This window comes from Oryzias melastigma, linkage group LG1 (genome assembly GCF_002922805.2).
Source record: "Oryzias melastigma strain HK-1 linkage group LG1, ASM292280v2, whole genome shotgun sequence".
NCBI classification, from domain to species: domain Eukaryota; kingdom Metazoa; phylum Chordata; class Actinopteri; order Beloniformes; family Adrianichthyidae; genus Oryzias; species Oryzias melastigma.
Genome location: NC_050512.1, coordinates 7861931 through 7878482, shown reverse-complemented (window position 1 = coordinate 7878482; position 16552 = coordinate 7861931). Strand labels below are relative to the sequence as shown.

The window sequence follows — 16552 nt, the reverse complement described above, 5'->3', positions numbered from 1 at the left end:
AATATCTATGGCAACCACTCTCACTAATCAGGAGTGAGTTTGTTAAAAAGCCAGACCCCTTCTACTGAAAGAAGGCTTGGGGAGAATCTGCTTTGAACGTTCGAAGTGGGGTCAGCAGACACCACATACTCTCATTGAGGCATCTGATTGGTCAGTTTACAACTTAAATATGATGTGATGAAAAAAAATATCATAAAAAAAATTAGGTTTTGCAATAAAATGTAAAAAAGGGATACCAGAGCAAGAATGGTTTTTCTGACAAACAGAATGAATAATAGCTGTTCATTTTTCAATAGAAGTCTATGGGATTTTGGCTCTCTGCAGGTACTTCCTGTTTGGAATGTGAGGTGGGAGGGGATAATTTTGTCCATTCCTCTTTATATATTGTCCATGGGTATGACCAGGGAGGCTCCTCCCCAATTGGGAGTGGTGGAGTGGGGGCTTGGGTTACTGTTTACAGTGATGGAGGACTAATAGATTCACTGAATGGTCAATGTTTCTGCAGAGATCTGGACTCTGTTGGTAAATGATGAAGTTTGCTCCATTGGAGACATTGCAGACGTGCTTGCCACTAAGTAAACATGAAAAACAAAGAAAAAAAAGGATGGCAGCTTAGGCAAGGAGTGGCTTTGTATGTATGTGCATATAAATATATATGTGGGTATTTGTATCTTTTAAATTCTCAGAAACATAATTTAGATTAGAATGTATTTTTGAACGTTCACCACAACATCAACCATTGAATTGAAGTATCAGAATGAGTCAAAAGGTTTTGAAAAGAGCTGCACACTTTATAGACTGATGTCCCTCCTTTTCTTATGGTCTGCTTCTTATCTGATGCTCTTTGGTCGCATTCAAACACTGCAAAGCCACAGAGGGAAAACCTACATTCCAGTCATGTTTAATCAACTCGGAGAGCATGACGGACGGAATGATCTCCAAACACGCCACACCTTTTGTCGTAAGCAGAAACAACAGCTACGAGAGCAAAACCAGAATGACCAGATGACTGCAGAGAATCAGTTCAGATGCTAAATTTAGATCCAGCACCAATGTGAGAGTCAAAGAATCTTAAAACTGATGAGAAAAGTGGTTTTGACACGTTTTGATCAAAACAAGGGTGGTTTAATCTTTTTTGACATAGTTAACATAAAATATCTCAACATTCAGGTATGTAGCAAGAAAAAAAAAACATATTTCTTTTTGTTCATTAATGAATCTTGATATTACAAGCACTGGCATAAGTAAAAATAGTCATTTTAAAATCAATTAACAATAATTAAAATTTTTACAGAAATTTAGTAGGCAGACAAAATCTTTAAGATAATTTCCTAATCACTGCTAAATCAAATATTTGCAAGTCACCTCATAATTTTTATGTGCACATATTTTATCACTATTTAAACAAATGGGTCAATTTTTGCTGAAAAGCTGAACATTTTTATGGTAATAAATAAAGATTTGTTACAAGCTGTAAACATTAGCATGAAGAAGAAACTGATCACTTAGGGGTCACTGCGGGGTCACCACAGACAATCATTTCATGTAGTTCACCCTTTTACATCAGATGACCAATTATCTGCATTTACCCAAACTTAGAACCGGCATATGGAAACATTGGTGAGTGCCTCTACATTAACATACATGACCTGGACGTTCCAAACGGTTTCCTGTCCAAATTCTAACCAGACCTGATCGGACATGTACAGCCGTACATCTAAAAACTGGTTGGTTTTAACAGAATTATAGATTTCTGGTTTATGTGAGAGGAATTCAAATACATATGACTCAAGATTCAATAGCAGCTGATGTTTGCTCTACAAGATCATTACATAAATAGAAAGGATGTTTTGATTCTTTTCAAACATTTTCACATTTCCTGTTCACAGCTTGAATGCACATCGGTGATCAGAAAAGAGAAGAAGAGGCTCATGTACAAAACAGAGAAGAAGAACAAACTGGATGTAGACTCCAAGCCACTCTGGTTTTCACATGCGTTTGTAGAGATGCAGCACGTTGTTGCAGGTGGGACAGGTGTGCTGCACGTCTTTGCAGGAATTGACGCAGAAGGGGATGAAGCAGCAGGGCCAGCATCTGTGTGACGAAATAGAAATAAGGGGTAAATATCTGCATGTGTTAATGTGGAAACTCAGCAGCAGGTTAGACAAGAACATCAATGGACTAAAACACAAATCCCAGCCAGTCGGACCAAGTCGGCCCATATGTTCTAAAAATGGGCAGAAAATGTAGGCCCCACCTGTGTTTGTCTGAGGTTCTGTGCTGGCCCCACCTGTGTTTGCCCACATTAGCTTAGGTGGACACTCAGTAGGCTGTAGGCTATGCTAGCCAGCTGCCCGGTGGACAGCGTAGCTCCGTTGTAACAAGCTAGCGAGCTTCACTGTTTCAAGCTAGCGGACTCCACTGTATAAAGATAGCGAGCTCCACTGTAGCATGTTAGCAAACTCCCCTGTTGCGAGCTAGTGAGCTCCCCTATATAAGGCTAGCGAACTTCACTGTATCAAGCTAGAGAGCTGCCCTGTATTGAGCTACCGGGTTCCACTGTATCAAGCTAGCAAGCTACCCTGTAGCATGCTGGCGAGTTCATCTGTAGCGAGCTAACGTGGCAAGCGTAGCAAGCCTACTCACCGAGTGTCCACTTAAGTCACTGTGGGCAAACACAGATAACTTTACCATTTTGGAGGGTTTTACTTACATGAAGACTCCCAGCACACCACAGATGATCCAGGTGAGCATGCCCACCTTGTGCTCAGTCTTTGTTAATACAGTGTTCTTGCAGTGGGGGCAGTGCATCTGTCCAGGGGCATCCGTGGGCATTGCTTGCACCACCACCATCGGGGTCACTGAGGACACAGTAGGCACATTAGTGACCCACACTCCCACCCAGAATGGGAGGAAATTTCAACAGAAGCAGAAGCTTACCGTTGTGTGTCACATTAACCTGTTGTAGTTGTTGCTGTGGTGGAGGATGAACTGTTGAAAGAGAGGTAACCTCAGAGATGGAGCATGTAGGAGGAAGTGCTCAGATGTCACCTCTGTACTCTTACCTTGGGGAGGAGGTTGCTGGTAAGGTGCAAGTTGACCTGTTAAAAGAGAGGTCACTTCAGAGACACAACGTGTAGGAGGAAGTGCTCAGGTGACACCTCTATACTCTTACCTTGGGGAGGAGGATGCTGGTAAGGTCCAGGATGACCTGTTGAAAGAGAGGTCACTTCAGAGATGGAGCATGTAGGGGAAAGCACTCAGGTGACACCTCTATACTCTTACCTTGGGGAGGAGGTTGCTGGTAATGGCCTGGTTGGGTTGGTGGGTACATCTGATGTGGACCTGGATAAGAGGCCGGCGGTGGTTGACAGGATGATGTGCTCTGGTCCAAAGGTGGGCCAGGGTAGGGTGGTGCGGTCTGCTCAAAAGGTGGACCAGGGTAGGGTGGTGCTGGGATATCAGTAGGGGGCCCCTTCTTTTCCATTTCGTCAAGCTCTGGTGACAAAGTAAAACCTACAACTTTAAAGGTTGAGAGAAACCAAGAGAGTCAAGGCAGAAAAGCTCAGATAAGGCCAGAAGCAGCAGATCAGGTTACGTTTTATAAACCCAAGAATGGTGAACTGATTATGCAAGACTCCTTCTGCGTGGGCAGAAAAGCAAGTTTGGTTGCATTTTTATTTTTTGATAGAAGAAGCAAAGCCGAGAGATGCTTTGGTTTCTCGGCAAACACTCTTAAACCCCATAAATTGTATCTTACAAAAAAAGCTGTCATGCTTCAATCTTGTTTCTGACTCGTTTTAAAACCAGAGGTGATTTTGCCTTCCAGACAGTTGCCCCAAAACTCTGGAATGCTCTCCCATTGTCACTGCGTCAGATTGACTCTGCTGAGTGTTTTAAAAGCCAATTGAAGACGTTTCTTTTTAGTAAAGCTTTTAGTTGATATTTTAATTTTATTTTACCTTTCCCCAGCCTCTGAACTTTTGTCTGCTATTAGTATTTTATCTTTTTACGCAATCATTCATATGTACTGTTTTATTGATTTGTCCTGTATTTTATCTTTTGTGAAGCACTTTGTGAGTGGTCCTCTGTGAAAAGTGCTATATAAATAAAGATTTACTTACTTACTTACTTACTTACCTCTATGTTCCAGCCAAGGAGATAATTCCATGATCTGATCACAGCTCCATTACTTTATGGCTTTAGTTAAAAATGTGACAATTGATTTCTGTGCTTTTAGACTTAGTTTGGTTTGGAGATTACCTTCTAAACTGAACCAACATTTTTAGCATCATGATGTGTCTCCAAGCTTTTGCTAACTCAGTGGAAACAAGTCAAACAACCTGCTCAGAACAACCTGCTCAGATTACAAGAAAAAAAAGTAGAAAATCTGATATAATTTAAGAATAAAAAACTAAATAGTTCTTATTCTAATCAAAACTTTGAAATAAAAAATGTGATTACCTTCTGGAGATCTTTTCAAGCTGTGTGAGTCGGACTGATGTCAATCCGAACAAACATCCATTCCAGCTCTGGTGAGGAAGTGGAGCCACACACTGGATGTGCTGGTTTGACGACTTTCGTTTTAAGTTTGCACATGACGTTTTTTTTGTTCTCTCCAACACAAAAACAGGTGAAAAAACAAACTTTTTTTTTAAAGTTCTCAATGGCAAAACGAACAAATATCTTCTAGAGGTGTGAGGCTCTGACATAATGAAGTCTAAAACGAGGTCGCAGAATCCTTGGATGTGAAGACTTTTCATCATTAACTTATTTTTGTTTCTTGGTCTCGTGGTCTGAGGGGAGAATATGGCAATATGACTGGAAGGTGCAGAATCACTGAGTAAATATGAAACATACACACACAATTATCAGCACATTGTAATGTGCACTGAAGAGCAATACTTGCTAAAACTGAATTTTTGTCCAAATTATAATTGCCTTAATATTTTTTATAAATTCACATTTTGAAAGCAGAGAGTTAAATTTGTTAATCTGCATCTTAGCATTCCTTTGTAGTTTGTTTTTCCCTACCAAAGAAAAATCAGGTTAAAAAATAAAACCTTGCAAATCCATTAATTGATTTTTACACATGCTCTTGATAATAATCAACCTTTGTCTACATTTCTGCAAAGTAAGAAATGGATTAATGTAAAATTTAAGAGGTCTAACAGATTTTAAAACTACCAGTTTGACAAGTTTACCTTCTATTAAATTTTATTCATTCATTCATTCATTCATCTTCTTGGCCGCTTCTTCCCTTTCGGGGTCGCGGGGGAGCCGGAGCTTATCCCGGCTAGTGATGGGAGAAGGCGGGGTTCACCCTGAACAGGTCGCCAGTCTGTCGCAGAGCCTCCATCACACACACATCCACACCTAGGGGCAATTCAGAGTCACCAATGAACCTATGAAGCATGTTTTTGGACGGTGGGAGGAAGCCGGAGTCCCCGGTGAAAACCCACGCATGCACGGGGAGAACATGCAAACTCCACACAGAAAGGTCCCCAGTTGATGTTTTTCAGATCCCCCAGCCGGGATTTGAACCGGGGCCTTCTTGCTGTGAGGCAAGAGCGCTAACCACTGCGCCACCATGCAACTCCTAAAATTTAATTCCTGTTGGTAATTCAACAAAATATGGAAAAACTTGTTTCAATGCTTTAATTTTGATTTTCCCCTCCTTTAACCAATACTTCTGCCCCAGATGAGGTCTTTCATGGCAAAGTCATACGAAGAGCGGTTCAGAACCCCCTTATGAGAAGCTCAACCAAAGATCCTGTTACATTGCCCGGATTTGCATCCCCTTTCGAAGTCAGGCCAGGGGTTGGGGCTCTTGCCTGGTGGCCGGAACTCCTCCTACGAGCCAAAAGAGCAACAGTGGATCACACTCCAGTGGGCCCACCACCTGCACGAGAGCTCAAAAGGGGCCAGTCCAATGTGGTTTGGATGGCAGTCGAAGGCAAGGGCCTTGATGGCCCAAACCCCGGTCATGGAATTTGTCTTTTGGGACATGGAATGTCACCTTTTTGGGAGGGAAGGACCCTGAGCTTGTGCAAGAGGTTAAGAGGTACCGGCTATGTATAGTTGGGCTCACCTTCATGCACAGTCTGGGCTCTGAAACTCAGTCCCTCGAGAGGGGTTGGACTTGCTACCATTCTGGAGTTGCCCATGGCGAGAGGCAGTGTGCCGGGAGGGGTTTTCTCATAGGCCCTCAGCCACCAAGTGTCGGAGTTTACACTGGTGGACGAGAATGTTGTGTCCCTTTGCCCTCAGGTGGGAGACAAGTCTCTGACTGTTGTTTTCGGCTTACAGGCCAAACAGCAGTTCGGAGTACTCAGCCTTCCTGGTGTCTCTTGAAGGGGTATTGGAAGGTGCTCCAACAGGGGACACCTCCGTCTTCCGGGGGGTTTCAATTCCCACGTTGCAATGACAGTAGCACCTGAAGGGGCATTATTAGAAGGAATGTCCTCCCTGACTTGAACTTGAGTGGTGTTTTGTTTTTTAACTTTTGTGGTCATCCTAGTTTGTCTATAACGAATACCATGTGTGAGCACAAAGGTGTCCATCAATACATCATCAGGACATCCTAGGCAGGAGATTGATGATCGACTGTAGTCCTTTTAGGCAAGCTCTAACCAAATGTCTTGGACACTCGGATAAAGAGAGGGGCAGAGCTGTCCACTATTCACTACCTGATGGTGAGTTTGATATGCTGGCAGGGTAGGAGGCCAGAAAGACTTGGTAGACTCAAACGTACTGTGAGGGTTTGCTGGGAACATCTGGCTGAGCCCTCTGTCAGGGAGGTCTTTAACTCCCACATCTGGGAGAACTTCAATTAGATACCAAAGGAGGCTGGTGACATCGAGTCCAAGTGGAACATGCTCCACCACCATTGTCTCTGCTGCTGTTTGGAGTTGTGGCTGCAAAGTCTCTGGTGCCTGTCGTAATGGCAAACCCAAAACCCAGTGGTGAACATTCAAAGTAGGAGATGCCATCAAGCTGAAGAAGGAGTTCTACCAAGTCTGGATGGCTTGTGTGACTCCAGAGGCAGCTGACAGATGCAGGCAGTCTAAGTGAGGTGCAGCCAAGGCTGTTTTGGAGGCAAAAACTCTGTTCTGGGAGGAGTTGGGTGAGGCCATAGAGAAGGACTATGAGTTAGCCTCTAAGAGGTTCTGGCAAACCATCTGACGCCTCAGAAAGGGAGAGGATTTTTTTTGCAGGCACTGATTTCAGTGTTGGCAGACTTCAAGTGGGGACATTGTTGGGTGGTGTAAGGAATGCTTCAAGGATCTCCTAAATCCTGCTGACATGCCTTCCCCTGAGGAAGCAGAGGCTGAGGACTTTGCTGTCCATCACCCAAGCTGAGGTCACTGAGGTTGTCGAGGAGCTCAGTGTACCTCAAGTCTCTGGGTGCTGTAGGGAGTCTCTTGGCTGACACGTCTATGCAGCATTACGTGGCAGATACCGTACCTCTGGACTGGTAGACTGGAGTGGTGGCTCCCCTTTTCAAGAAGGGGACCTTCGGGTGTGTTCCAACTATGGGTGAATCACACTCCTCAGCCTCCCTGGGACACTAACACACACACCCATACTAACACATAAAGACAAACACACCCCAACACACTCAAACATACTAACATATAAAGACATACACACATACAAAAACACTCCCACTAATATGCAAACACACATGTTAACCCACAAGTCTCCTTTAGATCCCTTGATAGGAGGGAAAGCTTGGTGGCCCCCCCTTCAAAAGTGGAGCGCAAAATTTTTCAATACATGTGGATTTGCTTAATTATCTGTTTAGAATAAAAACTGCAACAGTTGATGCAGATGAATGACTGCGGGTCAAGCAGTGCATTAATTACCTGTGGAGTCCTGAGGAGGTCAGTGTTGCATCACAAATAGTTCCTCCTACACGTTGAAGGCATTCATCATTTATTTAAACTCTGTAAATGCCAACATAAAATTAGGAAGGAGGCACGTGTCTGAATGCCGTTTCTCGGAGGATAGCCCTTCTTCACCAACGCCCAAAGCAGATCTGAACCCCGTAATCACAGGACCTCCTTTATTGGTTCAAGGGAAGCCCTGCTATTACACAAACAGTGAGGGGAATTAGTCTACAGTTTGCACATATAAGGTGTTAGTACAAGATTTTAGGCTCTTGCTTTGAGAGACCAACGCTGGTCTCCACTCAGGCTTTGTTTGAAACAGTTCTCATCTTTGTGTAACAACTTCCCTCCAGATCTTCTTCTAAGATCCGCTTCACCTTCTCAGCACAGCTCGTGGAATTGGTTATAAATACAAAGCAGAAAACGTCTTCAAACTCAGTATCAGGTTCAACAGAGTAAAAACAGAGAAATAAGAAAATAGCAGTTAGAATATAAAAGAATACATAATAACTTTATCAAAAGCTTACACTTAAAGTAACACTAATACTACCAACAATTTTCATTTTACTAACACACTCATAAAACATATTTTGCTCACAGGGGTATTTTTAATAGTAAAGGTAAACAGATATGGATTGATAAAGGAAAATTAACTAAAACCACACTGCAGATCATGGGGGGGACTATGTGGAAAGGCTGTGAAGACCAGCGAAACCAAATTCCACATTTGCCCAACTTTAATGCTAAAAGTAACAACAGGAGGGGTCTGAGAAGTGTATTCATTATGCACTTTTACTTGAACAACCACACTGCTGGGAAGGTCAAAGCAAACAATTTTACAACACACAAGGGTAAGCCGGGGTGAAGTAGGAGACGCAGGAGTTTCGTGCACATTTTTCATTTTTTAAGAGCCACAAATCCTGTAGACTAAAAGAGGTCTGTAAGGGCTCCTCATGTCATTTTTCAAATGATGGTTACTGCAGCTACAAGTTGGGATGAACTCTTGTTGTCATAGAATTTCCTGTTATTTGTTCTAAATTTGAAATGTAGTTTGACAAACAGCAGTCTAGAAGTTAGATTACTCAGAACTGTTACAGCATTAACCTCAAAAAGGGATGCAAAGAAATGTCCAAGGCGATGTCGAAATCCTGCACTACTCAGTACTTAGTGCACTATGTAGTGCACTAGCGGTCCAAATCTACAATTCCAGAATCCAGTGCCATATAAATTTGCATAGATGCTCACTAGATTGGGGAATATGGACCACAATGCATTGCGTTTAAGCAAAAAAGAAGTATTTAAAAAAAATTAGAAAACTATCAGGATTTTCATCCGAATATTCATCGTTCGTAACATGCTAAAAGTTTGAGAGAAAAATTGATAACTTGGTGATCAGAGAGTTGTATGTGTACCCATGTATGTGTTACAGTGAGTGATGAGGTCATAGGAGACCATCGCTAGGCAACCTGCACACAATGAAGCAACAAGACATAAAGTTCTTTAAAAAATAACTTCCTGTTTATATTGTGGATGTGTGTAACTCTTACCACACTTTTCTACCATAAATAAGTGAGATTTGTTCATCTAAAACAGCAGATCAATATAAGTTGGCTGCAGGCCTTTTACCAATTTTGTTTTTCTTGGATTTTTGGCACCACTTTCATGCACGATGAAGCACAACTAACAAACGGATATAAACTACAACAACTAATGAAATGTGCTACAATTAAATAAAAAATTAAAGATTTATCTGTATTTATGAACTTCAAAATCCTATTTTGACTAACTGAGTTGTAAAACTATCTGAATTTGTAAAAAAGACGTAACAAGATTCCTGTCTTGTGGCGACAGAGTCTAGTTGAAATGACTCCACTTTCTTCCAGCAATAAATTCTGCAGATAGCTTCTCCTAACTTCCTTCCTTTTCATGCTCATGTAATTAAAATGGCTTTAACTAATAAAAATATATATGTTTGTGTGTGTAAAAAAGCAAAATCAAATAGCTGGACAGGAGGCTGGAACCTCTACCACCTTGATGTAAAACATTAAGAGAGAAGCAGAAGCTGCTTGATAATCTATTTTCTGCACTAAATTCGACTTTAATAAATAAAAAAGAATTCAGTTTCTGACAGATGTCTCTTCAACATTTGCACAAGTGAATAACCAGGAAACTGTAGATCTTTGAAAACAAGAGGGTTTTGGATCCATTTAAGATGTTTTTTTGGTTGAAAGCTAAAAAATCAATACGGTAGCTGTGAGGAAGACTGGAGGCAGATGATTTTGTGTGAGTAGGTGAAAGACGGCTGACTATAGATGACATTAATAGAAGTGTTACAATAAAGCTTGTATGACAATTCATTTTTGATTCATTTATTGTAGAAAAAGCAGAATTTGTTTTTTTCACACCTGATGCCTCTGAATGGACTCACAGCTCTACCACAATAAAGCGGATAATGTAGAGAAAAACTTCAATAATCAGTAGAAGAAAGCTGATGAGATTTGCTGATAATTCTTTGACCTTTCCAGGACAGTTTGGTGTCTTAGACAAAAATGACCAACAATGATGCTGATTATTACTGTTACTTTGAGAGCTACAGAAGTTTGGCTGTCAGAAATGGTTCAGCTTCCTGTTCATGAAAGATGGAAACACTTGTCTTTAAAAATCTGTATTTCAAAATAAAAGCGTTTACAATTTTTCAAGAATTTGTTGGAATTTCTGACTGGCAGAGTTAAAAAATGGAGAAACATGAATGTAGAGAACAACAAAAATACACTTTATGTCAATAAAGTAGCAACAAGATAATGATGATATGATACAGTTTTTACATGTTCTTGAACATAAATTTGTATTTTTAAAATATTAGATCGTGAAATGTTAAATAAAGAATCAGTTCAGAGGATGAAGTTGACAACAGAAACACAAAGATATAGTTTTAGCATCACAACACAACAATAAGAGTTACACAAACACACTTTTGGCGGGATAAAAAAAAGTAAAACTGTTTTTTTGACAGAAGATAAAGAAAAACGTCAAAGATGGTGACGGCGTGTCATGGTGGAGCTGTGTCGGGCCGGTTCTCGGTCTTGGTTGTGGTGTGAGGGGAAGCCGTGGGGATTGAATAGGAAGTCTACAGTCTGTGATCTCTGAAGGTGGAGGAAGTTCTGACCGAGGCAGCTGGAAAACCTGCCCCCAGTGGTGGTTTGAGGAACTCCAACAGGTGATGCAGACGTGTTGAAGGACGGCGGCAGATCTTTAGGAAAACATGAAGAACATAAAGATATTGAACTTCTATTTCCTAAAAAGACACCGAGTCTCGTTGTCGTGTAGGAGAGAAAATGTTGATTTTTACTTGTAAAAGTTGCAGAAGAAGCTGCAGAAGATCCGGTCTGAGGCGGTCCATCCGTGTTTCTAATCATCTGGTTGTTCTCTGGTCCTCTGGATTGGTTCCAGACATCACAGCCTCTTCTCATCTTGTAAACGTGCACATCCTCTCTGCCACCATGACTTCTTCACCTGATCAGCATCACCTACCAGGAACACAAACATGCATTTGAAAGGTTTGATCCTTTTAACTGGGAGGTTTGGTTTGTGCTGCTGAGATGTTTGTCCAGGTTTGTGTCAGAGCCAGACCAGAGGACTGTGGAAGCTGCTAAGATCAGAGAAAACCATGAATGAGAGAAACTCTCCGTCTGGAAGGAAAGCTGTGAGAGAAACACACTTTCAGGACTTTCTTGGTCAGAAAACTGCTGGAAACCAAAGATCTGGACTTTGCACATGAGACATCTGCAACTAAGACAAGTTCAAGTTCAGACAGGAGTTTGTCCCCAAACTCGTGGTTTGTGCTAACACCTGCTTCACTCTCAGAATCTCAGTTTTTAACATTAAACTGAAGCTGAAAACAGAAAAAGACATTTTATCATCTGTGTTTTTATGGCTGAAAATCAGTTCTTACCGTTACTTTCCTTTGGATCTGTTTGATCTTGAACAGCTTCAGGTGTGAAGAATGATGGAGGACAAGTTAGAAAATGAAAAGTCATCTCTGCTTCTTTAAATGTTTTTCAGTCAATAAGCAGACGTTTCATGGAGGTTCTACAGGCTGGAGCTCACCATGACTGTGATCCAGGCTCTGATTCATGAGGCCTTTAGGAACTCCATCCATCCTCCAGCTGATGTTTGTCTGAAACAAAACTCATTCGATACAAACAGGAAACTTGCTGTGTCTTTGAGTCTACAGGGATTTCAAAATAAAAGCTGCCATACTTACTGCCTGTTTCAAAGATGGAGTCGTTTCTGCAGCTAGACGCAGTAGACGCTCAGTGTTGGTGTTTTCCTCACCAACACTGAGGAGAAAACAAGAAACAGCCCCAAATACCTCCCTAATGATTTATTCCACAATAGCAGCAAAAGCATTTCAAAATAAAAGCTGAATCGTTGCAAAGAAGCAGTGTTTCTCATTCCAAACAGGAAACATGAAAAAAAACAGATTAACACGTTCACGTTAGTCATTTAAATGCCAAAAAAATAAACATTTGAAAAAACAAAGAAGATATTACTCTCAATTGTTTCCAAAGTTATTCAACATATTAAGTTCATTCAATTTAATCAATCTCCCAAACAAATTTAAATCATTCAAGTTTGACTCACCTTTTTCATGAAGATTGACCTCTAAGTTTAATAGTATCTGTTAATATTGTTGTTATTGTTTGTTATTTTGCATAAATCTGATAGAAGTTAATGAGCAACTCACTAATTTCTTGAGAGTTTTTGTTTCTGCTGCTGAAAAAAAATGACAGAAAATCCATCCATCCATCCATCTTCTTGACCGCTTTGTCCCTTTCGGGGTCGCGGGGGTGCCGGAGCCTAACCCGGCTACTGAAGGGCGAAGGCGGGGTCCACCCTGGACAGGTCGCCAGTCTGTCTCAGGGCCTCAATCACACCCATTCACTCCTAGGGGCAATTCAGAGTTACCAATTAACCTATGAAGCATGTTTTTGGACGGTGGGAGGAAGCCGGAGTCCCCGGTGAAAACCCACGCATGCACGGGGAGAACATGCAAACTCCACACAGAAAGGTCCCAGCCGGGATTTGAACCGGGGCCTTCTCGCTGTGAGGCGAGAGCGCTAACCACTTGCGCCACCGTGCAGCCCATGACAGAAAATACATACCTTAATAAAAATGAAAGGCAATTTAAAAACTAAAAATAAAAAAAGTAATTAAGAAAATGAAATTTAAATATTTAAAGGAAACTTAGTAAAACTACTAAAAACAAAATGTGAAGGGTAAAGAAACAAAGGAGGATTTTTGTTTTTGTTTTTTTAAGAAGAGGAAAAATCTAAAGGACCAAGTAAATAGAACTACTAAAAACACTAGATATAAAAAAAAAAGTTCTTATTTTTAAAAGGAAAACATAAATGATAAAAGAGAGAAAGAAAGGTGGATTTTTTTTTGTTCTTTTAATTTTTTTTTTTTTTAAGAAACACCTAAAGTGTTAAAGGTCAAAAGACTTAAAAGTTGTCTCAGTTCACCTAGAAAGCCATAAAAAGAGAAACAAAAATTATTAACAGAATTGGTAAAAACATAAAAAATGTAGATTTTTGTGTGGGAGTTTGTGTATGTGTGTGTATTACATCTCCTGGTCGTAGGGAGACTCATTCATCAAACCATCGATAAGCTGCAGCACCGCGTTGACGTTTGCAGCCAACCTGCGCAGATTATCATAGAGTGAAGAAAGAGCGCTCCCCCAGGGCGCCGGGAGGGTCGGAGGCTGGACCTTTGACAGACAGAGAAGGAGGAGTCAGAGAATCACTCACCTAAACCTGCATCTGTGCACTCATGCAGCAGCCTGAACACATCTGCGACATAAAAGCTTTGTTTCTACAAACATCTGGAATACTCACATCCGGCTGTGGAGCAGCAGCACCGCGGTGCAGCATCCTCAGGTGAGGTGGCTCCTCGCCACCGTCAGAGCTGCTGTCCAGCTGCTCCCAGCGCCGCTGTAACACAAAAGAACACAAGCAAACAGTCAAGGATCTCATCTTGGAGAAACACCACAGAGAGTTTGAGGATCTCGTCTAAATACATCATTTAAAGGGTCACCAAACAGTAAATCGACTTTTTTTCCGCTGTTGACCTCTATAAATGGGGCTTTAAAATGCAGTTGCCACATGTTTGGCAATTTAAAATAAACCTGTTTAATTCCTGAAATTACAGTCTACAACCTTCTGTGTGCAGCCCCCTACAGGTTGAAATGACAACTAAAGTCGAATTTTGTGATTGGTCAACTGATGTAAGCCCAGAAGTTTGAGTCATCAGGCTCTGCAGCTCCAGTATGAAAGCCCCGCCCATCTCTGATTCTGTAACGGTTTGTTGTTATCGTGCTAGCTTTAGCATGGCTAATAGGTGAATTACCTTCGGTTGTCAAACTAGCTTGTACAGTTTTCCAGAGGTTAGACAATAGAGGTTGAGTATAATTGTCATTAAATGCAGTGAACTCCATCCTGGTGATGGATTTGCAATGAACGTTTCACTTTGGATTGTTAGCTTAATACGTTAGCCTTTATTAACTATGATCATATTGGGCATTATAAACAGATAAAACACTTAACCTCCACAGAACGTTTCGTGGAGAAACCATGAGATAAAACCATTTGATAACATATGGTATACGGTATAAAATGCAGATTTCAGGACTTTATTAGCATCTAGCATCATTTCTGCTCTTGAATCAAGAGAAGAAGTCTGTCTACCTCCTGGCCCCTCTTCATGCTGTAGTTGTGGTCCTCCAGGTGAGGAGGAGTCAGGCACATCTGGAAAGTTTAAAAGAGAACAAGTGTCAAGAATTACCAAATATTTACCCCCATAAGCAGCTAGTTTTAGAACGCAAACCTTGTACAGCCACGACCCTTAATAAGGTTTAGTGAAAACACATAAATAAAAGCAATCCAGTTTTAAAAAAGTTGTAAACTTACCTTTGACGCTTTTGGAGAAAAATTGCTGTTCTTGGAAAATGAAGCTGCCACTTCAAAGTCCGAGCACAAACTGATGATATTTAAGAAATGAAAATAGAACGTGGTCACTAAGGCAACCAGTATATCAACTTGATCAGCATAGAACAGATTCTATTGTATTCTTTTCTATGGGAACATAAACTGTCTCCACCGTGCCAGCCAATAGTTTGAAAGCAACCAAATGAATTCTGAACCTCTGGGATCTTGATGGTATTATCTATAAATATCTCAAAAATACTTTCATTTGTCAGTATGACTGAATCTAAAACACCTGTATATATTGTAAAAATATATTTTATAAATTTGTGTTTTAGATATAGTTTAAAAGGTTTCTAGTAAAAGAATATTATTTGGATCTTGGTTGCTAAAATGAACTTTTAGGAGTTCTTTTTATTGTTGGTTTAAGGCTGTGGAGCTGCCATGTTGCAGACTGTCTACTTTAGGATTCAGGAGATGTTCAAATGTCAAATAGTTGTTTCAAATAAACAAATAAAATGCAGAAAAGAAGAGAGAATCGACAGGATTCATTTGGGAAATCCTCCGAGAAATTCAGAGCAAATAAATAATTACAAGAAAAAAGGAAAAGCTGGGACAGAATGCCAAAGCCATAAGTCATTCAGGCTAATCTTAACTTTAAATTGGCCTTTATAGGGAAGAATGTAAAACTGGCCCCAGTTTACATTTCTGAAATTAAAATCCAACTTTATTTATGCTCCAAAAACTTCTTAAACCCCCCCAAAAACCAGACAAAATGTTCAGAATGTTTATTTTTTTCTTAATGTTTTAAATGGATATTGTTTTCCAGTTAATAACTTTAGCAGTCAAACTATTTTTTCTGTTTTTTTAATTTAATCAAGAATTGCATACTTGTAATACCTGTGATCAAAATGATTTCCTTGTGGTGTGAGTGCAGGTGTTTGCAGAGGAGGTGTGTTTGGAGACTGGCTGGATCTGACACATCTCTCAGACTCCTAACGGGGGCGGTCCCTGATGGAGCCCCGCCCAGCTCCAGTCGATGCAGCAAGACGTCTCCCCAAGTTTCTGGGCTTCAGGAACCGCCATCGTCTTTCTTGGGTGAGTCTCTCTAATCACATTTGTTTTTAATCCTGGTGACAAAGTAAATATTTTTTAAAACTATTACCACTGACTGCTGTTGTTGTGTTTTCATGGGAGATGAACAGAATCCCGTCCATGTCGATGGTCAGTTATGGAATCCCAGAACGCCCTGCTGAGCATCTCCTGACACCTGAATCCATCCACACTTCCTTCAATAAATCTGTGTTCTTCTTTATTCACAGTGTTGGTTTTATAATTGGCTTCCAGTATTTCTTTCTTATACCATATTTTCTGTTAACATAATGGAAGATTGTGACTGCAGTCTTTGTAGAGACAACTGAGGCTTGTAGCACTGACCTTAAAAATCAGACATTTAAGTGAGAAATATTTATTTTTTATTATTATTTATTCATTATACTTAACCAGCAAAGTCTGGTTGAGATTAAAAATCTCTTTTTCAAAGGAGCTCCAGGTGTGAGGAGTCATTCATACGTATCCACACCAAGAAACAAACAACAATAAAAACTAGATTTGCAATTCCTGAAGAAATTGCGTCTGATTGCTGAAAGCAATAGCGCTTTGAAGCATTTTACAGCC

General features: G+C 40.7%; 1 protein-coding gene and 2 long non-coding RNA genes across 5 annotated transcripts; 1 reads left to right on the top strand and 2 right to left on the bottom strand.

The window, feature by feature from the left end:
* Positions 1 to 999: 999 nt before the first annotated feature.
* LOC112137195 (cell death-inducing p53-target protein 1 homolog) lies at positions 1000 to 4594 on the bottom strand. Of its 3 annotated transcripts, none has more exons than XM_024259368.2 (7): positions 4465 to 4558; positions 3286 to 3522; positions 3176 to 3211; positions 3066 to 3101; positions 2941 to 2991; positions 2714 to 2861; positions 1011 to 2094 (listed from the first exon to the last, which is right to left on the bottom strand). In XM_024259368.2, the coding sequence occupies exons 2-7, from the start codon at positions 3485 to 3487 to the stop codon at positions 1989 to 1991; spliced, it is 579 nt and encodes a 192-aa protein (XP_024115136.1). In that variant the 5' UTR covers positions 3488 to 3522; positions 4465 to 4558; the 3' UTR covers positions 1011 to 1988. The 3 variants fall into 3 exon arrangements, with proteins under 3 accessions (XP_036067490.1, XP_024115136.1, XP_024115138.1); XM_024259370.2 differs by having other exon boundaries at positions 1021 to 2094; positions 3286 to 3498; positions 4465 to 4594; XM_036211597.1 differs by lacking the exons at positions 3066 to 3101; positions 3176 to 3211 and having other exon boundaries at positions 1000 to 2094; positions 3286 to 3498; positions 4465 to 4594.
* A 6050-nt stretch (positions 4595 to 10644) lies between these two features.
* On the bottom strand, positions 10645 to 12688 carry LOC112137181. The gene is made up of 5 exons (XR_002917505.2): positions 12157 to 12688; positions 12000 to 12069; positions 11845 to 11880; positions 11242 to 11419; positions 10645 to 11142 (listed from the first exon to the last, which is right to left on the bottom strand). It is a non-coding gene; the product is annotated as an uncharacterized LOC112137181 (long non-coding RNA).
* A 2661-nt stretch (positions 12689 to 15349) lies between these two features.
* Positions 15350 to 16190, top strand: LOC112137182. The gene is made up of 2 exons (XR_002917506.2): positions 15350 to 15973; positions 16081 to 16190. It is a non-coding gene; the product is annotated as an uncharacterized LOC112137182 (long non-coding RNA).
* The last annotated feature ends 362 nt before the right edge of the window (positions 16191 to 16552 follow it).

Bases quoted from the DNA above. Each gene is read 5' to 3' on its own strand.
- LOC112137195 (XM_024259370.2), bottom strand. From the start codon at position 3,487: ATGGAAAAGAAGGGGCCCCCTACTGATATCCCAGCACCACCCTACCCT. The intron at 3,212-3,285 runs GTAAGAGTATAG...CTCTTTCAACAG, and splicing joins CCAGCAACCTCCTCCCCAAG to GTCATCCTGGACCTTACCAG. The intron at 3,102-3,175 runs GTAAGAGTATAG...CTCTTTTAACAG, and splicing joins CCAGCATCCTCCTCCCCAAG to GTCAACTTGCACCTTACCAG.